General features: G+C 39.6%; 1 protein-coding gene across 1 annotated transcript in view; it reads left to right on the forward strand.

Annotated features, from left to right (window-relative positions):
* LOC142759355 (ceruloplasmin-like) overlaps nt 1-19,483 on the forward strand; it is a 43,962-nt gene extending 24,479 nt beyond the window's left edge. Inside the window, exons 8-19 of the mRNA XM_075861441.1 lie at nt 447-593; nt 3,206-3,402; nt 6,083-6,233; nt 8,273-8,485; nt 11,399-11,603; nt 12,190-12,329; nt 14,438-14,566; nt 14,801-14,907; nt 16,368-16,587; nt 17,640-17,779; nt 18,441-18,597; nt 19,302-19,483. Of these exons, the coding sequence (XP_075717556.1) occupies nt 447-593; nt 3,206-3,402; nt 6,083-6,233; nt 8,273-8,485; nt 11,399-11,603; nt 12,190-12,329; nt 14,438-14,566; nt 14,801-14,907; nt 16,368-16,587; nt 17,640-17,779; nt 18,441-18,597; nt 19,302-19,378 (1,883 nt within the window). The 3' untranslated portion in view covers nt 19,379-19,483. The remainder of the gene's footprint in view (nt 1-446; nt 594-3,205; nt 3,403-6,082; nt 6,234-8,272; nt 8,486-11,398; nt 11,604-12,189; nt 12,330-14,437; nt 14,567-14,800; nt 14,908-16,367; nt 16,588-17,639; nt 17,780-18,440; nt 18,598-19,301) is intronic.
* Nucleotides 19,484-24,206: the final 4,723 nt, after the last annotated feature.

Here is a 24,206-nt window from a genome sequence, read left to right on the forward strand (position 1 = left end):
GTGGTCAGTGGAGTTTTTATTCCAAACCAGCATGCTCTGGGTATGGCCTTTTTTCGGGCGTTTTTGCCATAGGCTTCTCAATAGAACTTCAAAAACACCATTAAAAAAAAGCAGGTACAAAATGACACTAATTGAAAAACGCCACTAAAAACACAGTAAAACACGCAGATTACATTTCTATAACTGGCGTTTTTAGAAACATGTTTTGATGCAGTTTAAATTGCCAGAAAAAAATCTTTGTGTGAAGGAGGCCTTAGTGGTATTTAATTCTAAATCTCAGCTTTAGCAGTGCCTGGGGTAAGGGGTCAACAGGCACCAGAACCCATCTTCCACAGACCCTGTACCTACGGTGCGGCATACAATAGAAATGCCACTAATTAGAAATTGTGTATTAAATTCTACATCATTACATGAAAATCTCTTCATTTGCATGTCTTATTTATCAGGGCCAGTAATTTTGGCGAAAGTAGGAGATAGCATCAAGGTCACATTTAAAAATAATGCAAGCCGTCCATACAGCATCCAGGCTCATGGGGTGAGCTATGAAAAACACATGGAAGGCGCTCTCTACAACACGGGCGACATTGCTGAAGGTAAATAGAACGCATTGCCGTGTCTCTTCCACTTTTCTCAGCTTCTGTCAGCTATGGTCTATAGTAAACATTTAAAAGCCTGTAACATTTATTTTTACTGTGAACTAAGCTGTGATATATATTGCAATTGTTTAAGACTTGTTACTTCCGTTACATTTACGGTATGACAGATTAGTTAGGGTCACCCATAATTACTTATATTCAGGTTGGTATATAAACTCAAAATGTTTGTCCACGTTTAACAACCCCTTAGCACAATACAGCCCACCCCACCAGCGAGTCCAATGTTGTTAGTGGAATTGATTTTTAGTTGCATACTTTTCTTCACCAAAATTTGCTGCGTGTTACCACACGGCCTTGTTCACACAGTGAAGATTTTCTGCAGATTTTGCATGTATTTTTGAAACCACACCCAGGAACGGAACTCAAACATAAGAAATATATAAAGCAAGGCCGTATAGGTCTGCTCTCCTGGATCCAACTCTGGTTTTGGATTAAAAAATGCATGCAAAATTTGCAGAAAATCCGCACTGTGTGAACAAGGCCTTATTGTTGATTTTTCCAACCACATTGCTGGAGGTTTGTTTCAAACATCTACTACACTTTGAGTAAAATAATATTTTCTGACGTTGCTTCTGAGCTCATCCTTGACTTAGTTATGGTTGTGTCCCCTTAGGCCCCATGCACACGACCGTAGTTTTCATCCGTAATTACGGATGAAATTGCGGACCCATTCATTTCTATTGGTCACAGACACCTAACAGTATATTTACAGATGTGTGTCCGTGCCGTAAAAATTATCTGCAAAATATAGAACATGTCCTATTTTTGTCCACGGCACGGACTCCCCATAGAAGTGTATGGGCGCTTCCGCAATTGCGGACGGCTACGGAGGTGGATCCGTAGCTGTCCATAATGGCGGAAGTGTTGCTATTCGATGCCAGGGGATACCCCAAGATTCCTCCGTGTTTTTTTTTTGCAGATCCGTAAATACGGATGCACTATGGACCGTAATTCCGGATACTGTCCTGTATTTGCGGATGACTTGCAGATGACCACAGATCCATATTTGCGAACAGTAAAAACCCTAAGGGTATGTTCACACGCAAACTCAAAAACGTCTGAAAATACGGAGCTGTTTTCAGGGGAAAACAGCTTCTGATTTTCAGACGTTTTTTAAGCCACTCTCGATTTTCGCTGAGTTTCTTACGCCCGTTTTTGGAGCTGTTTTCAATAGAGTCTATGAAAAACGGCTCCAAAAACGTCCCAAGAAGTGACCTACACTTCTTTTTTGCGACTGTTTTTTTACGCGGCCGTTTTTCCCATTGAAATCAATGGGCAGATGTTTGGAGGCGTTCTGCTTCTGATTTTTCGGCCGCTTTTCGGCCATTTACGGGCTGAAAATAGGCCGTGTGAACATACCCTTACAGTCGTGTGCATGAGGTTTTATTCTTGTCTTTAGTTTCCTCCCACCTGAACTTCATTTAAACCTTTAACATATTTAAAGGTTCCGATCATGTCCCTCCTCTCATTTCTTTTCCCAAGGCTATGCAAAATTAAAAGGAGTTGGCTACTTTAGGTATTCTATTTCCAAATGTGTGCTAAACATTAAAAATGACAACTTACTAATAAATTATTTGTAGAAGTTCTGGGACATTTTCGCTATCTGTGAAGCTACACCCCATGGTTCGCATATCTTTCTCCCCCAGGCGGCGCGCTATTCCATCCATGATATGATTACAGATGGTGGAGGAACACATGACAAGAGACGTCCATCCGCAACCTCCGATGAAGCCCACTGCGCATGTGCTAGTTTCCTGACTGTCCAGTACCTGCGCAAGCACAGAGCAAACTATCGCATGTGCAGTGGGTTTCATTGGAGGTTGTGGCCATAGTTTGGACGGAACAGCGTGCTGTCGGGGGGAGTAGAATATGTGAACCAGGGTGCGAGGATTCAAAGATAGCGGACACGCTGAAGAACTTTAAAAAAAATTATTAGTGAGTTGCTTATTTTAGTCTTTAACACTCATTTGGAATTAAAATACCTAAAGTGCCCAACCCCTTTTAGGCCATCCCATTAATCAGCATTTTTGTAAAACATAATGGTTTATTTTCTTAAATTTTAAATATTCTTCCATATTTTTTGCCCACTTAGTCACTGTGACTGCGAGAACATTGGAATATTCTTTTTTATGTGTCTCTTTTTTGTATTTTAGAATAGTGTTAGTTAAAATGCTTTGGTTTAGTGTACAGATGTAGCCGTCTTTACCTTGACTTTTAAGCATTAAATAAACAATGGCTAGATCCTTTATCTTGACTTTTTCAATGACTTTTCAATGGCTTTTGTTGTGTGATATCGCGCTGCAGCAAGTTATCAGAATCAAGTTAAAGATGGCTACATCCGTACCTCCAATGACGTGAGAGCCGCAGGAGACAGGTGTACATATCTGTTCAAGGAATTAGTATGATCCCAAAACTTAACATAATATCCATCCTCGTACACTAGTACCATTCATTAATAGTAAAGGAAAAATAAGTTAGGGTCAAGTTAGAAGTCAAAGCTCCAGACTTTTTCTTTCCAACAATTATTAACACTATGGTTCCAAATACAGAATCGCAGGCTTCCCACGTAGCCCCTGGAGACACATTCACATATGAATGGGATGTACCAGATAGTGTCGGGTCAACTATCCATGATTTAAACTGCTTACCATGGCTGTACTACTCATCGGTTGATGTAGTCAGGGACACAAATTCTGGATTAGTGGGACCTTTGCTGGTGTGCAAGAGTTTAATTAATGACAAACAGGTCAGTACTGGTTTTCTTTGCGTTTTTTTATATATATTTTTTATTATAGTGTAATGCTTAGCTCTATTGACTATACAATGTGTGCGGCTGTGGTCTGCTTCAGAATAGTAGAAAGTATCATTTGTCATCAAAAAGTGCAGATGCACAATATAGAAAATATTTTGTCATGTTACAAGCCTAGGTTATTTAAAGGGGCTCTACCTACTAGACAATCCCTGTCTTGGCGACATACGACGTACTATTACTGAAATGTCACCATGGGGAAGTATGGAGCACGCTCCATACTCAGCGGGTGACGGCTGTGTTACGGCAGCCGACACCTCACTCCAGCGGGCGGAATCAAAGTTCACTTTGATTCCGCCCGTTTGACACCTTAAATGCCGCGGTTAATTGTGACCACAGCATTTAAATTGTTAGAATCAGTGGAGGCGCGCCCTTAAACACGCCATCGTGCCCCCCCCGCGACGTGATCTGCCATATACAATGGTTCTTATGGCAGCCAGGGGGCCTGATAAAGGCCCCCAGGTCTGCCAACTTTGTACTCCTTTGAAGCTCTGCATCTGGCAGGGCTTCAAAGGAGCCTGTCAGAATCACGATATACTGCAATACATTAGTATTTCAGTATATCATGCAAGCGATCCAACGATCACTGGTTTAAGTCTCTTAGGGGGACTCATAAATAAAGTAAAAAACTGCTAAATAAAGTTTTTTTTATGTTTCAACAAAAAAAAAGTATTAAAAGTACAAAAAACCCTCCTTTTCCCATTTTTCCCCTAAAGTAATGTTAAAAAAAAGTTAACATAACTGGTATCGCCGCGTCCGTAAAAGTCTATCACAATATAGCGTTGTTTAACCTGCTCGGTGAACGCCGTAAAAATAAATAAATGATAAAACACGCAATTTGCTGTTTTTTGGTCATCTTGGCTCTAAAAAAAAAAAATACTAAAAAGTGATCAAAAAGCTGCATTTACTCCAAAGTGGTATCGGTCAAAACTACAGCTCGCCTCGCAAAAATTAAGCCCTCACATCTCTAAATTGACGGAAAAATATAAAGTTATGGCTCTCAAAACATGGCGACACAAAACATTTTTTCTTTTTAGCAAATCGTTTTTTTTAAAAGTGGTAAAACATAAAGCAAAACATATAAATTTGGTATCGCCGTAATCATAACAACCTGTAGAATAAGGTGCACATGTAGTTTTTACCGCCTGATGGACGCCGTAAAAACAAATCCCCAAAAAAATGGCGTAATCGCAGCTTCCCAGTACATTATGCGATACAATAATCGTGCCATGACAAACTACAAATTGTCCCGCAAAAAACAAGCCCTCATATGGCTATGTCGACAAGAAAACAAAAGTTATGGCTTTTGGAAGGCGGGGAGGAAAAAAACGAAAATGAAAAAACTTAAATTGGCCATGTCTTCAAGGGGTTAAGCTCATAACAGCCTGAGCTGGGAGCCACTATAAAAGGCAGCTCCCGCTCTGGTACACTTACATTTTCCTACATATTAGCTGATCTTTAGGGGATAGATAATGTCAGACCCACAAGATTATTACAGGTACAGCTTCCTTTTGAGTTGGAACATTTCACTAGGTACAACCCTTTTAAGTAATATGGAAGATCAAGTCTGCTCATTGGTTACAATTTTGGCCAACACATAAATAATATCAAATGTCTCTTACCAGTCATATATTCTGTACATTCTAGCAGGGGACTACTTTTCTATGCATTCTAAAATAAAAAGTACTCTTGCATATCCTCAAGTTGGGCAACGAAGTAGGAAGCATTATAAAAAGAAACCTCACCACTCACCATTTTCTACCTTTAAGGCTTTGTTCACATCTGCGTTTGGGACACCGTTCATGGTTTCCGTTGGATCTTTCCGTCAGGGGAACCCATGGACGAAATCCAAACTGAAACAAACGGAAACCATAGGTTTTTGATTTCAATGGTGACTGATCGGGTGCAAATGGTTTCTGTTTGTCACCATTGTGTAAGTGTTCCGTCATTTTGACTGAATGAATAGCGCAGTCGACTATGGTATTGATTCTGTCAAAATGACGGAACCCCTACACAACGGTGACAAACGGAAACCATTTGCACCGGTGCATCACCACTGAAATCAATCGTAATGCAAACGGAAACCTATGTATTTAGATTCTGTTCATGGGTTCTCCTGATGGAAAGGTCAGACGGAACCCATGAATGGAGTCTCGACGCAGATGTGAACGAAGCCTAAGTGGTGTACCCGATACTGGACCGCTTCTCCGGCTTTCAGATACATAACCATATGATTTGCCTGCAGCTGCCACTAGGAGGAGCTCACTGTATACAGATTTGTACAGCTCCCATTGAGATCAACAGAGCTCTATATATCCATATGATCCACTGATCTCTCCCCTGTTGGAGGCTGCAGGCATCCAGAGTGTTATCATTTTCAGTGTAAAGGGAAGATTTGTGAAGAAAATGTGAGGAAATTATGAATTATGAATTATGGTGGGCCTCAAACAAGCTGTACATTTGTCTGAGCACACAGTGGGGAAGGGAGTAAGTCCTATTCTGAGTTTTTGTATGGGGCCATATAATGTCTTTGTACACCCCTGATACTTAATATTATGTAAAATAAGTTTATACTTTATTTAGATGTGATTGTAAAGATATGTTTATGTGGTTGCAGAGAGGAATCGCTCACAATTATTTCATAATGCCTAATGTTTTTGATGAAAATAAGAGCTGGTATCTGGAAGAGAACATTGAGCTTTTTACAAGCAGCCCCCATACTGTGAACCAGGAAGACCCAGATTTTCAAGAATCCAATATGATGCACTGTGAGCATTTACTAAAATTTACCATTCAGCATGTCTCCTGCTTCATATCAAGTCATTTGTAGTTGATAATATGCGATCCAAAAGTAAAAATTTTTAGGTCCAATGCGCATTTTGCTGATTTATTTTAACATTTGTAATAGCTTAAGGCCTCATGCACACTTCCGTCGGTCGTTGAACGGCCATTATTGACGGTCCCGTCACACATGGGCTGCACACAGATGGCTTCCGTGTGCAGCCCGTTGTTTCATGGACCAAATTCAATTAGAAACTTGAGACTGTTCCGTCAAAAACAGGCAGGAGTAGGACATGCCCTACTTTTGACGGAACGGCCGCACGGTTCCGTTAAAACAGCGGAAGTGTGCATGGCCGCATTGAAATGAATGGGTTCAGGGTGCTATCAAAGACAACAATGGATAGCACCCTGAAGGAAAAAATGGAAGTGGGCATGAGGCCTAAATCTGGTATAATAACATGCAGCAAGTTAAACAGTTAGGCTGTGTTCCCCTGTCGTGATTAATGTGCATTTTGCAAGATTTTTGGGAGAATCGAGAAAAGTGCGCCCTTTCGCCACAATTTTGTGAAAAAAGCAACAGAAAATGCAAATTGACCACAACGTGTAAACAAAGCCTTAAGGTTGGATTGAAACATTCAGTTTTCATGCAGTTATTGTTGCGGTTTTTCATGCAGGTTTTGAGCCAAACACAGTAATGAATCCAAAAGGAATGAAAAGTATAAGGCCTCATGCACACGACTGTAGCCATGTGCATAGCCATGATTTTCGGGTCGGCCGGCTGCGGACTGTCAGCCTCGAGCCGCCCGCAAATCGCGGGACATGCACTTGGCCGCGGCCATTATTTTCAATGAGCCCGGACCATGCACAGACCGTAAAAACTACAGTCGTGTGCATGGCCCCTTAGAAATGAATGGGGCCGCAATTCTCCCATGGATTTTCGGGGGAATTGCGGCCGCAAAAGCACGTTCGTGTGCATGGGGCCTTTGGGAAAGACTTACACTTCTCCTCTTTTTTGGATCCACTGTTGTGTTTGTCTATGGGAAAAAATGCACCAAACACTGGCATCACAAACTGCATGTGTCACTCCAGCCTGAAGGAATACTCCAAGAAAATCGGATCAAAGAACGCCATAGATAGAAGACATCCACCGCCCCTTCAGGCCCTGCACTAGACATCACACAGTGTATCAGTTTTTCCTGCAGTATTCCTTTAAAACATTATATTTTTTTCTATGGATCATTTGTTTCTCATAGATTATACTATTAGCGATTTACAATATACATCAACTCAACTGGACCCACAATTTAAGTCACTTTTCATAGGTTTCCATTTGCCGTTACGTGAAGATTTGCTCTACTGTAAACACTGTTTCATTATTAATTTACATAGGACTGCTAGTATTCTCAGTATTCTCTAGTCCACATGGCTGTATAAGTATATGCCTACTTTCTTGCATGCCATAAACCTTATTTTATCTTCCTTTCATCACTTGTACAACTCTTGCAAGTGTTCTTTATTATATTGGAAATCCATATTCTTCACTAGACTGAGCAATCACACAATCTGGGAATCTCAGAGAACAGCTTAGGTTGTCTCCTTTCAGCCCAATGCATATGTTGAGGTTTGGCATCGAAATTCTTCCTCAGGCTATTGGTGGAGCAGAATTATTTCTATTACTATCATTTATTTTCATATTTAACCAATCTGTCCGACTGGGTGTCAGTTAAGAAATGATGACTTCCCCGGTCCTAGAAAAGCGCAATCTCAGCTTACCCACGAATGTTCTGCTTTCTTACTTTGACAATTTTCCATCATATTTTTACTAGCAGATTCAACATTCTGAATTCCAGTCAAGCAATTGAAATACATACATGGCAGTGCCAGTGAATCGTGCGCATATATAGTCTTAATTTCTGGCTTTGTTCTTTAATAAAGTCTACTGTTGGAAAAATAATACTTTGTCCAGAATAACCAACGTCTACTGTATTCTTCTAATAGTTTTCTGTATATTGTGCCCTGTAAACAGCAATCAATGGATACATGTATGGAAATCAGCCTGGTCTGGAAATGTGTAAAGGAGACTCAATCCGTTGGCATATGCTGGGACTCGGTACAGAGGTTGACATGCATGGAATACATTTTTCAGGAAATACCATTCAGATCCGCGATACCACAAGGGATGTAGCAAGCTTATTTCCACACATCTCATACTCAGTAATAATGACCCCTGACAATGTGGGTAAGTTATATGTAAATGTCCCCTATAAAAACCAATGTGATGTTATTCTTTTTGTGTACCCCACAGAAGACACAGGGTCACTGCTTGCAGTTAAAGTGAAATGTCATCACACAGTTCTAAAGCATTACTTACTGTCCGAGCCATAAAGTTATGGAGCATGCTCCTGCAGGATTTGGTAATGGCTATAAATGTGAATAGATTTAGAAAGAATGAAACATCTTTCTTGTAGACACAAAATATTGGTTTTCTGGTATTAATGTAGAATGTTGATCGGGGATCTGTCCGTTTGGCAGTTGGGATCAGGAAGGAATTTTTTCAGCTTTATGACAAATTGGGTTTTTCAATTTAGAGATGGTTTTTGCCTTCCTCTGGTTAAACTGGGGTTAATAAGTGTAAAAGATGGAGCTTGACGGATTTAGGTATTTTTTTCCTACTAACTATGTAAATTACAGAAAATAATTGTACTAGCTAATGCTTGCATATGAGCCTCCCTGCTACAAATTGTATAAATTATTTATAATATTATATTTTTTTATATTATTTAATATACCGTATTTTTCGGACTATAAGACGCACTTGACCATAAGACGCACCCAGGTTTTAGACAACAGAAAATAGGAAAAAAATTATTTGTTCAAAATAATTAATTCTGTTTCACCACATTCTGAGCGCCAAAATTGTTTTATATTTTTTTCATCGATTGAGTGGTGTGAGGGCTTACTTTTTGCGGGACGAGCTGTAGTTTTATTGGCACCATTTTTTGGTACATATGATTTTTTATTTGAATTTCATATTTTGAATTTCATATTTTAAGCACGAAGGTGACCAAAAAACTATTTTGATGTTTTACATTTTTAAACTCACCGTGCGAGTTAAATAATGGTATATTGTAATAGATCAGACTTTTACGGACACATCGATACAAAATTATTTTATTTTGTACATTGTGCTTGGGGAAAAATGGGAAAATATTTTTTTTGAACTTTTAATCTTATTTTTTTTTTACACTCCTGAAAATATATCTAACATTTTTTATTTTTTTTTACACATTTTATTAGTTCCCCTAGGGGACTTGAACCAGCGGCCACTTGGTTACATGTGGAGTTACTGAAACAGCATAACTACATTGTTTCCCTAACTCCCATAGTAGTGAATGGCAGTTACGGAAGCAACGTAGCATGCGAGCTACGCGGTTTCCGGAACTACTGTTCAGTTCTATGGGAGTTACGGAAACAGCGTAGCTCAGCGAGTTACGCTGTTTCAGTAACTCCACATGTAATCAAGTGGCCGGGAGAGCACAGAAAGCTGGAACGGGGTTTACGGGGCCCCGTTCCAGAGATGGGACCTGCATCTATCTGACATTTATGACATAACCTGTGGATAGGTCATGAATGTCCTTCATAGAAAAACCCCTATAAATGCCGAGGTCAATAATGACCTCGGCATTTAACTAGTTAAAGGGGTTTGCCATAAAACACATTTATCCCCTATCCACAGGATAGGGGCAACATGTGAGATCGCTGGGGGTCCGACTTCTGGGACCCCCAGCAATAAGGAGAACGGGAGTGAAAGTCACTCAGAGCGCTAAATGAGAAGCCTGGACTTCCGGGTTCTGTGACCGGCTTATCTGTTCCGCAGCTCCATAGAGACCAATGGAGAGCTGCTCGCGCATGCGCAGAAGAATCCCATTGATCTCTATGAAGCTGCCGGACACAGAACGCGGAAGTCACAGCTTCTCATGCAGCGCTCTTGGTAACTTTCGGTCCCTGTTCTCCTTATCGATCACACATGTATCCCCTATCCTGTGGATAGGGGATACATGTGTTTTATGGCACAAGCCCTTTAAACTGTCAAGAACAGCGAAATTGCTGTTCCTGGCCGTTATAGCAGCATGTCAGAAGCTAACACCTGCAGTGTATGGAGCGGGCTCAGTGCATGAGCCCGCTCCATACATCATCCCCCTCCAGCTCCATGATATGCCGGCGATCATGGGTCGGAAAGGGGTTAAGTAATGACGCGGTCATAGGGCCCGGCGATGCCGGGTCCCTTGACTGCGGACTATAAGACGCAGGGACTTTTTAGCAAGATTTGTTCTTGCTAAAAACTGCGTCTTATAGTCCGAAAAATACGGTAATCTTAAAAGAAGGATCATACCTGGACATAACATGACAGGAGGAGAAATATCCGATAACATAACAGATATTCAAAAAGTAATAATCCTATAAACTACATATACCTTGCATACAGTGGAAGTTTAATCAAGGTGTTTCTAAATAAAGATGGCTATACCATATATATCTCAGCTGGATCCGACGAAAAATTTCTGATATGTACTGCTAGTTTAAGCATGGAAATAAATGGGTAGACAATGAGGGATGGTGAGATATAAGCCTGTCACGGAACTCTGTATGGCTAAAGGGAAGCGTGGATGACTTGCACAGATTTTCAATATGTCCTTGCCCTGATGCATAGTCCATAAATATTGTGCTTAACTGGACTCAAACATGAATTTTTAGGTTATAAATAAACATTTGCTTCTCAGGATCTTTTACTGGAAAACAACTATTTTATAAGGAATTATTTTCGTTCAAAATAGCTTTAGCTTCATCCTTTATTTTCCACATGGGATACTCTTTTGGAATACAGTTGGCATTAAAGTCTATGGACACGTCGGCATATAAGGCGGCCAATTTTTCTGGCATATATACGGAAAGCGCACCACTCGGAATTTCATTTTAGAATGTCATTTGGTCAGCTGTAACTTGCATATAAATAAATTTAGCTTAAATACTGCATGAATGGAAGAAGCAAGGTTGTTCCCTTCCTTCCTTTCTCTTTATTCCCAGTTTCCCATCACCCAACTTCACAAACCCCTTGCAAGGAATACAGTTGTGGATTTTTTTGTCTTCTCAGGTGTTTTTGATGTTGAATGTATGACCACAGACCATTACACAGGAGGAATGAGACAGCGCTACAGGGTAAACTCATGTGGCATGCCGAGTCCTCGAGAAGAGTTTTTCCTTACACAAACATATTACATTGCAGCAGAAGAGGTTGAATGGGACTATTCTCCAAATCGGACCTGGGAACACGAGAGGCACGCAAACCATGAAGAAAGGTGATTATTTGTAATTTATATAAGCATGCCTTAGAGTGAAACAAATAAATCATAGACAAATAAACTATTCCCGTGTCCTTTTAAATGCTTATGACTTGTTCTGTAATCTATTCTCAGAAGTGTCACCAGCAGAGCATTCTGGATTGTAGTTGCATGAACATCATGTGTAACTGGTATAACCTGCACGGATGACCTACAGAGAAATGCGTCACGTATTGCAAAAGTTTAGTGGGATCAATTATATTTGTTGAGTAACACCCAGGGCCATGGTAGTCTTAAAGGGGTTTTATGGTGTCAGCAACTAAAGCTTATTTATTGATTGTTCGGAGATGAAGGCTCCCAATGAGTAACTGCAAGCAAAGGTCCTGAAAACTGTGAAGAATTGATACAGAAAGTATACTGGAAAATGGTATAACTTTTCATTATACAATAAATGACCCTTATTTGCTGAAACTGTGTTACCTCTTTAAATTTAAATATAATATCTGTACTGCAGAGAAATTGAGGGTTCTAGTGCTTTGTTGGTCAATTTTGACAATCAAAAGTTAAATATTTTATATGACCTAATTTTTCTGTTTCCTCAAAGCCCAGGAGATGTATTTTTAAACAAAACCCGAACCTCCATTGGTTCAAAATATAAAAAGGCTGTATACCGGGAATACACTGACAAAACCTTTACAGTTCAAAAGGAAAGAACAGGAAACCAAGAGCATTTGGGTGTTCTAGGTAAGCAACATGTCTTGGGTTTTCATAGAAATATATCTAGCCTCATTCACTTTATTAACATCTCTATCCCAGTGATACCATGTTGACATATATACAAATTATGGCAACAAAATGATCCAGTAAATTTGATTGGTGCTGTACCCTGGTTGCAAAAACACATTTTGTGGCCACCTCTCAGTTTGGAAACTCCCCCTAGGGATTTATGCCTCATAATTATACTAGGTTATAATACGGACGTTCACATGCAAATCAATACTATCAGTTTCATTATATCACAGAATTATAGGTGGTACTATATGTATAGGATGAGGACAAGATGGGCACTGTACATACCTGTTTTGCAGTAGGATTTTTCCTTTGTTTAGCATATTCCATATATTAAGTTCACCAGAATGTGCACCACAACAAGATATGGGCAAAAAATTTTTTTAAAATATAGTGACTTCTATACCAAAAAATACACATGCTTTATGTGACACGCATTGCCACCAGTTGGGCAGCAGATAAGGACCCAAAGATACAGTTGAATATAGGGATAGTAGTAGCCCTCAGTGGCATATTAACCCTTTTCCTGCTAAGGATGTATCTCGTTCGAAGCTAGAGCAGTTTGAAGTGAGAGCTGAATATACATGAAGCTCTCACTTCCACCCATGTTTCTTACGGCTATAACTCAGGCTGGATCATAGCTAGAGCTGCAATCCTGGCTTATTTGAAAGCTAAGATTATTAGTTTAGCGCTAGCCTAAATTATAGCAGATTGAAGTGGGAGCTGCATAAATTTGTGAGAGTGTGAATACAGAGATTGCTGTCACAGGACCGCTCACTGGATTACTAAACCTTAAAGAGACTCTGTCACCACATTATAAGTGCCCTGTCTCCTATATAAGGAGATCGGCGCTGTAATGTAGGTGACAGTAATGCTTTTTATTTAAAAAAACTATCTTTTTTCACAAAGTTAGGAGCGATTTTGGTTTATGCTAATGAGCTTTCTTAATGCCCAAGTGGGCGTACTTTTACTTTCGACCAAGTGGGCGTTGTACAGAGGAGTTCATGACGCTGACCAATCGGCATCATGCACTCCTCTCCATTCATTTACACTGCACTAGTGATATAGTTATATCACTATGTGCAGCCTCATACACAAACCCTAACATTACTACAGTGTCCTGATAATGAATACACATGAAATCCAGCCTGGACGTCATGTGTACTCAGAATCCTGACACTTCGGACTCTTTTTTGTGAGATTCCAGCAACGGATACGAAATCTCGCGAGATCTCGGAGCGAAACGAGATTTGGTTTCACTTGCCGGAATCTCACAAAAAAAGATTCAGAAGTGTCAGGATTCTGAGTACACATGACGTCCAGGCTGGATTTCATGTGTATTCATTATCAGGACACTGTAGTAATGTTAGGGCTTGTGTATGAGGCTGCACATAGTGATATAACTATATCGCTAGTGCAGTGTAAATGAATGGAGAGGAGTGCATGATGCCGATTGGTCAGCGTCATGCACTCCTCTGTACAACGCCCACTTGGTCGAAAGTAAAAGTACGCCCACTTGGGCATTAAGAAAGCTCATTAGCATAAACTTAAATCGCTCCTAACTTTGTGAAAAAAGATCGTTTTTTAAAATAAAAAGCATTACTGTCACCTACATTACAGCGCCGATCTCCTTATATAGGAGACAGGGCACTTATAATGTGGTGACAGAGTCTCTTTAAATAAGCAGAAGTTTAAATTAATAAAATACAAGTTATACTGAATATTTTCCCACATAACTATATATATAAATCTGCTCAGCTCCTCCTGCACTTTTACATGCTGCCTGCAGATCAAATGGCATTTTCAATGTGACAGGTTCCCTTTAATAATGTGAGCTTTGGGCAAAAGTATTATACACATACTATGGTGTGTAAATCAAAGTTCATAACCATCATCCATAATCTGAACAAGAAACCTTTAAGGGATTGTCTGGCTTAGAAAACCCTATTAGACTGCTATATAGTTATAAACTGACTACAACAAATAACCACTATACTAAAGACTGTTTAATGACGGTTTAACAATTTAGTGACAGATCTACAAAATTATCTTTTATTTGACAGGTCCATTAATAACCGCAAATGTTGGTGATAAAATTAAGATAATATTTAAGAACAAGGCAAGTAGATCATATTCAATTTATGCACATGGAGTTAAACCTGAAAATAATGAAGTAAAAGAAACAGAACCTGGTAAGTTTACCAACTATTCATGTATTAATAAATTGGCAAGGAATTTTTGCTAGGGAAAAATATTTAAATGTATTATTTTAAAGCTACTCTCTCTCATTCATGCGTAAAAGAAAAATCTGCGACAATATAAATGAAACAATTTAGCTATACAATAGTTAAGCCACATACATACAATTACTGTATGTACTTACTGTTGTGTGTAAATTATAATTGAACTTATTCCTTTTCATACAGGAAATACAGAAACTTACATATGGAATGTTCCTGAAAGATCTGGACCTCAAAGACAGGAAAGCAACTGTTTGACTTGGGCTTATTACTCAACAGTTGATCAAATTAAGGTAACTTGTCTAGCATTAATATTGCTATATTTTAACCAGGACTATCTCGGTGGAGTATTCCATTTAAATATTCTACAGAGAACACACACCCACTTAATTCAGCCATACACTATAGTGAATAGAATCCAAATTCTACAAGAAATAAATCTTTAGTACCTGAAATGGCCATTGCTGAATTCTATTACTTGATAGCACATTGGTTAATCCCAATAAGTCTTGGACACGAACATGAAACACAGCAGGAAATACACAAATGCACAAATACATCCACAACATGGATCCCTCTAAAACTGTTGTCTATGGTCCGTCTGTTAACCTGCTTAAAATCGGTGTAACATATTAAGCACTCTAGATCACACCCTGCTTCATAAAAAAAAAAAAGATTGTCTCAATTGGCTAAATCCAGAATCAAAATGCCCTCCACACCTGGTGAGGTTTATTGCACCACGATGACCCCTCCATGCAAGTACTAGAGGACCTGTTGCTTTGTTGCTTCTCGTTTCAAACCCTTATAGTAAGGAAGAGTGACATTGATCTCAGTCCGGTTTCCACTCCCTTGTGACATTGTAATGCTGAACTACCAAACACCTCTCCACCACTCCAAAGTAGCCACCAGGGATCCATTCATGGTACATAGTCCCTCTATAATAGATATTCTCTTAGCCATTGAGATTACTGTACATGGTATGCTAATACTGAGATTAAAACTATAATGATCCCAATTATTTTTTCTAGAACGTATTTTAACTGAAGAAATTAGTGTCAAAAAATGATCCATTACCATGGGGATTGATATAACAATATATATTCCACATAACTACCTCTTGCCGTTTATCTGTATACTCTGAATCTGTCACAGTCCCTGACACAAGGATCAGGTAACGGTAGTCAAGCAGGATCAATATTTGGTCCAAAAGAGTAGTTAGGAAAGCCGGATCAGAACATTCAAGTTCAGTTACAAGTTCATGTTAGCACAAACTAAATTAGGGAACAAACACCTATAAGGCCAGTGTACTACCGCTTTAAATATGCCACCCCTCACTTCGATAAGCTGGGAGGCCGCACGTCCCTGCCAACCCCCCGCTAGGCAATAACAAAATGGTGCCATTCAAAAATACAACTCATCCCTTGAAAAAAAAGCCCTCATATGTCTAAGCCGATGGGAAAAAAAGATGTCTCTCAGAACTCAAAATAGAGGGACTAAAGCCAATCTTTACTCCGATTGGCAAAAACAAACACTAATATGAATGCAGCCTCTATTTCATGGATTATAAACAATTGACCCACCAAGGGGATTGGCTCCAGGTGTGTGTAAATGTTTCCTGTCTTTGCAATCTTTCCACTGATCGCTAACAAGAGCTTTAATTGAACAAAGGGGTCATTATAACATTGATTTATAGATTATGTAAGTATATACAGTGTAGAGTGTAATGTGTTGAGATCATTGTATTCCCTCTCAGGACACATACAGCGGATTGGTTGGGCCTCTTGTGATTTGCAGGAAGCAATTATTTCTATTGAGGTTACACAAGGAGACATTCTTGCGATTTGCTCTTCTTTTTATGGTGTTTGATGAAAATGAGTCCTGGTATATAGAAGAAAATATTAAAACATATTCCCTGCATCCAGAGGAAGTGAAGAAAGACGATGAAGAATTTATTGAAAGCAACAAGATGCATGGTACGTTACTGCATCTCATGGTTAAAGGAGTTGTATCAGAATCGACAATTATCACCTATCAACCGGATAGATGATAATTGTTTGGTCGCTGGGGGTCCCATCCACTGGGACACACGTTGATTTCAAGAAATGGGGTCCCAAACCGCCGTTCTTCCTTAATGCTAGACTGAAGTTGAGAGGATAGTAAATGGAGCGGATGCGGATTGTTGCGCCATTCAAAGTTTATAAGAATGACGGAAATAGCCAAGTACAGCGATCGGCTGTTTTCATCAGTCCAGTAGGCAGTGAATGGAGTGGCGGGCACATGTTTGACCGCTGCTTCATTCACGCTCCCCCTCATTGCGGGGGGGGGCTTGCAGTGAGGAGGAACGGGGGGGTTCGAGACGCTTCTAATCCTTTTGCCACCAAAATTGAAAAAAATGAACATGACTGCTAAGTAGCCAGTCAGTCCAAAAAAGTTAAAGTGGCTGACACAAAAGAAAGTTTTGTAACATATATAATATATAGACATGAGCGAATCGATTCTAAACGCATCAAATTCAGATTTACCCAAATTTTCAGATTTTGAATAGTGGTAAAATGGCGGCCGCCAGCGAGATTAGATAAAAAAAACTCACATCACCTCTGGTGGCGTACCCCGTAATGCCGTGCAGGCAGCCTTCCCAAAATGCACTGTGGTTATCCCTCCCTCTACCCATACATGTTGCTGTCACTTTTACATTACTAATATTGGCTTAAAGAGCTTGGGGATGGATACAGTCTTAGAAGGCGTCAGAGAGTAAGACATGTATTTTCAGGGGGGCAATCAGGGCACTTGCGATATGCGGCAAATTTATTCGGACTGAATCAAATCGGGAGGCATTTCATCTCTAATATTTTATATCATAAAGATGTAGACTACAGACCCCCTATCAATAGTGGAAGGTTATTGAAAATCAATTTGTGCCTTGCTTCTTCCTCAATGATGTCACTATTAACTGACATAACAGTTGCTTATATTGTATGTACAGTCCAGGTTGCTTTAATGAGAAATGTGATGACTTGTATTTCAGGTATCAATGGCAAACTCTACTCCAACTTACACGGCCTTACTATGCATGCTGGTGACCAGGTAAACTGGCATCTCATTGGCCTGGGGAATGAAGTGGATGTACACACAGTACATTTTCATGCCCACAGCTTCCAATATACGGTAATCTTTTTAATGTACATGATTCCTACACTATTATTAACTCAACAGAAGTAAGCCTAAAAATTATCTCTACCCAGGGGCAGACATTTGCAGCTGAAAAACTCGGTAGTGCCACTAAACATTGAGCCCCTGTGGTGGATTTTTTCCTGGAGCTGTCAGTGGAGCGGATTACTTTCTTCTCCAATGACACATTAAGCAATTCACATTAGGTGACATAATTCCACATTAGCGTAGTACTGTCAACCGTCCCATGAAGGGGGCAAAAGGCAGTCGTATCCTAACCTTGTTTCTACTACGTAAGTACATCTGTGAGGCATAACTTAAAGATCCTCAAATCTAATATAAACTTTTTACCTGGGCCTGCCAACTGTAGTACTGGTCTCGTTGTATGGGGCAGAAACCTTTTGGACCCCCTCAGACTCCATGGCTCGGATGCAAACACAACCTCTACACCGCCCAAGCTAAGGAGGCCTCAATTAACACAGCCTTATACTGTTTGTTTGTCTCAATGAGAGCATATGGAAATAAAACAGGAAGATACAGTATGTATTTCAAATAATGGATGTCAATGGGATCTATTAGCCATTTTTTGTTTAGTTACATGAAGTAAAAATATATTACTTAGTAACAACTAACCTTGCACTTCTCGTCTGACTTTTAGATGGGCGTAGTTTATCAATCAGATGTATTTGATCTTTTCCCGGGAACATTTCAGACAGTTCATATGATTGCAAAGACCCCAGGAACATGGTTGCTACATTGTCATGTGGCTGACCATATACATGCTGGAATGGAGACTTTGTATACAGTATTGGAAAGTAAGTGATCATCATATTGGTTGCACTTGCTCAGCTTGGTCCCCTGATCTTCTGACAGCCGTGAGTCACTTTCAGGGTACAGTATGCTCTAAAACATTTTTCAAATTACATAAAGGATTGCAGTGTCATAATGAGTTAAGAATTGGAGGTAGATGGACATTTAGAGACCACTGTTAATGATGCTCTATTCACAATGACACAGATCTCCCTCTGTCCTCTTTCAATAGTTAAATATGGAAAGACTTTGGTGCAATGTGCAGAAGTTGAGCATCAGCTTCTAGTCAAAAACCTGAGCATTTTTCAGTGCTGCCTGGTAAACAGAGTTAGGCCTCATGCACATGGACAAATTACAGATCCATGTTGTGCGAAATCGTAATATGGCACCCATAGCTTACTATGGGCTAACACTGTAATGCCATGTGAAGGTGATTTTATATGGAGGCACACAGAGGTGTTTTTTTACATTTAATTCATATATTGTTTCGTCGCATTCCATATTATGTAGATGTTCTTCCCTAGAAGCAGGGAAGAATACAGATTTTGGCTCCGACCAGAACATGATGTTATAGTTGGCTCTAAGACCATAACTTTATTACTTGCGAGGCAGCCGCCACGATCAAATCCAGTTTGACCATGTACATAACGTATTTCTTTGATGCGCACTTTGCCTTATTAATATGCAATATTTTTATATTCCTATACAGCAAAAGAAAATTTGGTTCATACGTTTATTAAACGTCTGCCTGGACTTTCTAAGTTTGCGAAAGAAGATGCAGCTTGAGCAAATTTGGAAGCCAAATACATGATCATCACATCAAGTATCTGTACCCGTAAAGAACGAATTGTACAAAATAAAAAAATTATAGTGAATACTTCACAAACAGAACATAGTCATCTTTCACAAATATCAGAGCTCAATTTTTTTTTTTTGAATGGTGCGATTCCATGAATGGTGTGCATAAAAATGTACAAAATATTGTTAGGGGTTTGCTACAAGCCACCAAATATAACAGAATCCACAACATCTTCTGGAAAGGCAAATAGCTGTTTTACAGCTAAATGACCAGAGCAAATTTCACAATTTTGCTATGCACTTCTTTAGATGACTATAACTCTGCAGGTGAATAAAGTTAATCTTTGAATTTTACACTCTTTTTAAAGGACAGATAGGGCTTTGTTTTAGTGGCATTTGTCAGTATATATGATTTTTATTTTTTTCTCTAAAGTGGGCAAAATTGGGAAAAAATGCAAGAATTTAGCAATTGCGTCAGTTTATGCTAGCATTTTTCACACCTAGTATGAACCACGGACAGAATTAATCTCCTTTCACATTCTTCCACTTCTCCCTTGCATGGGGATACCAAATATGTGTGCCTTATTCACTGTGCAGGCATGTGCCAGGGCTTGGCATAAAAGAGGCTTTTTGGCCTTTTCGGTCCAGGAATTCTGCATTTGATTTTATAGCAGCATACTGTTTTCTGGGGGGCCTAATGCTGCTGAAACATAAGAAACACCCCATAAATGACTTCATTCACACAATTGTGATTGGTTGTCACAGCGATCACATGTTCAGGGACCAAAAGATTGGCGCCTGACACTCTGCCCAGTGCCCATGGCTGTTAGCAACAGCCAGGGCACAGGGCTGTGTGCACGCGATCGCGTGCACACTGTATTATACATAGAAATGCATGTGATCACTGTGATTGGTTGTCACAGCGATCACATGTTCAGGGGCCAAAAGATTGGCCCCTGACACTCTGCCCAGTGCCCATGGCTGTTAGCAACAGTTGATCAAATTAAGGTAACTTGTCTAGCATTAATATTGCTATATTTTAACCAGGACTATCTCGGTGGAGTATTTCATTTAAATATTCTACAGAGAACACACACCCACTTAATTCAGCCATACACTATGTTGAATAGAGTCAAAATTCTACAAGAAATAAATCTTTAGTACCTGAAATGGCCATTGCTGAATTCTATTACTTGATAGCACATTGGTTAATCCCAATAAGTCTTGGACAAGAACATGAAACACAGCAGGAAATACACAAATGCACAAATACATCCACAACATGGATCCCTCTAAAACTGTTGTCTATGGTCCGTCTGTTAACACCTGCTCAAAATCGGTGTAACATATTAAGCACTCTAGATGACACCCTGCTTCATAAAAAAAAAAAAAGATTGTCTCAATTGGCTAAAGCCAGAATCAAAATGCCCTCCACACCTGGTGAGGTTTATTGCACCACGATGACCCCTCCATGCAAGTACTAGAGGACCCATTGCTTTGTTGCTTCTCTTGTTTCAAACCCTTATAGTAAGGAAGAGTGACATTGATCTCAGTCCGGTTTCCACTCCCTTGTGACATTGTAATGCTGAACTACCAAACACCTCTCCACCACTCCAAAGTAGCCACCAGGTATCCATTCATGGTACATAGTCCCTCTATAATAGATATTCTCTTAGCCATTGAGATTACTGTACATGGTATGCTAACACTGAGATTAAAACTATAATGATCCCAAATATTTTTTCTAGAACGTATTTTAACTGAAGAAATTAGTGTCAAAAAATGATTCATTACCATGGGGATTGATATATAAGAATATATATTCCACGTAACTACATGTTGCCGTTTATCTGTATACTCTGAATCTGTCACAGTCCCTGACACAAGGATCAGGTAACGGTAGTCAAGCAGGATCAAGATTTGGTCCAAAAGAGTAGTTAGGAAAGCCGGATCAGAATATTCAAGTTCAGTTACAAGTTCATGTTAGCACAAACTAAATTAGGGCACAAACACCTATAAGGCCAGTGTACTACCGCTTTAAATATGCCAACCCTCACTTCGATAAGCTGGGAGGCCGCACGTCCCTGCCAACCCCCCGCTAGGCAATAACAAAATGGTGCCATTAAAAAATACAACTCAACCCTTGAAAAAAAAGCCCTCATGTCTATGCCGATGGGAAAAAAAAGATGTCTCTCAGAACTCAAAAAATAGGGACTAAAGCCAATCTTTACTCAGATTGGCAAAAACAAACACTAATATGAATGCAGCCTCTATTTCATGGATTATAAACAATTGACCCACCAAGGGGGTTGGCTCCAGGTGTGTGTAAATGTTTTCTGTCTTTGCAATCTTTCCACTGATCGCTAACAAGAGCTTTAATTGAACAAAGGGGTCATTATAACATTGATTTATAGATTATGTAAGTATATACAGTGTAGAGTGTAATGTGTTGAGATCATTGTATTCCCTCTCAGGACACATACAGCGGATTGGTTGGGCCTCTTGTGATTTGCAGGAAGCAATTATTTCTATTGAGGTTACACAAGGAGACATTCTTGCGATTTGCTCTTCTTTTTATGGTGTTTGATGAAAATGAGTCCTGGTATATAGAAGAAAATATTAAAACATATTCCCTGCATCCAGAGGAAGTGAAGAAAGACGATGAAGAATTTATTGAAAGCAACAAGATGCATGGTACGTTACTGCATCTCATGGTTAAAGGAGTTGTATCAGAATCGACAATTATCACCTATCAACCGGATAGATGATAATTGTTTGGTCGCTGACACTCTGCCCAGTGCCCATGGCTGTTAGCAACAGCCAGGGCACAGGGCTGTGTGCACGCAATCGCGTGCACACTGTATTATACATAGAAATGCATGTGATCACTGTGATTGGTTGTCACAGCGATCACATGTTCAGGGGCCAAAAGATTGGCCCCTGACACTCTGCCCAGTGCCCATGGCTGTTAGCAACAGCCAGGGCACAGAGCTGTGTGCACGCGATCACGCATGCACAGTCTCTGAAGTGCCGCCGTAATTAGTCTATACGGCGGACTTCAGAGACCCTGACCGCTGGCCGTAAAAACACAGCCAGTGGTCGGGAACCTGTTAAACATCAAATCACTATGAGGTGGTTGTTATGGGATATAAATTGGGAAACTGAAACCTGTGGATCTTATAAAGGAAACAGGATTTTGGCAATAACTAAAAATAATAAATTAATAATAAAATAATAATCTTTCCCAACTGGTACAAAACCCAACTAGAGGAAGGGCCATTTTGGACTTAATATTAACCAATAGACCTGACAGAATAACAAGGATAAAGGCTGGGGGGCATCTAGGAAATAGTGGCTATAATATAATAAACTCCCACTTTGTCAAGGAGCCACAAAAACACTGAACTGCAAGAAGGAGAAGTTTGATCAATTTCTGAGAATAAAACAATTAGGAACAGGAGAAAACAAATATGAATTCCAAAAAAGTGTAAAGGGGGCAGTATATGATAAAAAAAGAAAGCATTTAACCTACTAAAATAGTAAGGCAGTGAAAATACACTAAAAAGAAAAAAAAATATGTAAAAAAACAGAGAAAGACAGCAAAGCTGAAGATATAGAGACTCATTACCAAAGAGAGTGAAACGAATTCTGAAATGTTCTTCAATTACATAAATAATGAAAAGGTTAAAACAGAAAATGCTGGCCCTTTAAAATGTAATGAGACAGAAATTCTGGAGGGTGATAAGAAAAATACACATTTATTAAAAACATTTTCTCCACTGTGTTCACAGAGGAGAATGAAATATCAGGTGAAATGCAGAGGAATAAAGTAAATTCTAGATTAAATGTCACCTGTCTAACCCAGGAAGAAGTGCAGAGCCGCCTTCAAAAGATTGAAATAGACAAATTACTGGGTCCAAATGGCATACACCCCCAAGTTCTAAAATAATTCAATACAGTGATAGACAGACTTATTTAAGGATTCTATCATGACAGGGTCTGTTCCACAGAACTGGCGCAGTGCAAATGTCATGCCAATATTCAAAAAGTCATCAAAAAGTGAGCCCGGAAACTATAAGCCTGTAAATTATACCTCTACTGTGGGCAAAATGTTTGAAGGTTTTCTAAGAGATGCTATCCTGGAGTATCTGAATCAGAATAAGGGTATGTTCACACAGGTTATTTTCAGCCATTTATTGGGCCGTTAACGTCCTGAAAAATGGCTGAAAAATCGGAAGCAGATCGCCTACAAACATTTGCCCATTGATTTCAATGGGAAATACAGTGTTCTGTTCCAACGGGGTGTTATGTTACGCCACATTTTCAAATAACTTCCCGTAAAAAGACACCCCATAAAAAGAAGTGCATGTCCCTACTTGAGCCATTTTTGGAGCCGTTTTTTATCATTGACTGAATATTAAAACAGCTCCAAAAACGGCCGTAAAAAACGCCGCAAGAAATGCTAGTTTGATTTAAAAAAAAAGGCTGGAAATCAGGAGCTGTTTTCCCTTGAAAACAGCTCCGTATTTGCATCCGTTTTTTGTTAAGCGTGTAAACATACCCTAAAGGTACAACTCCATATCAGCATGGGTTTGTGAGGGATCGGTCCTGTCACACTAATCTGATCAATTTCTATGAGGAGGAAAGCACTAGAGTGGACGGGATGAGTCATTGGATGTCATATAGTTGATTTTTTCAAACCATTTGATAGTGTTTACATAACAGGGTCGGTACATAAAATGAGAATGCTGGGACTGGGGGAAAATGTGTGTAAGTGGGTAACCACTGGATGGCTGCTTAGTAAGACACTGACATA

The sequence above is a fragment of the Rhinoderma darwinii genome, chromosome 4, assembly GCF_050947455.1.
Source record: "Rhinoderma darwinii isolate aRhiDar2 chromosome 4, aRhiDar2.hap1, whole genome shotgun sequence".
Classification (NCBI taxonomy): domain Eukaryota; kingdom Metazoa; phylum Chordata; class Amphibia; order Anura; family Rhinodermatidae; genus Rhinoderma; species Rhinoderma darwinii.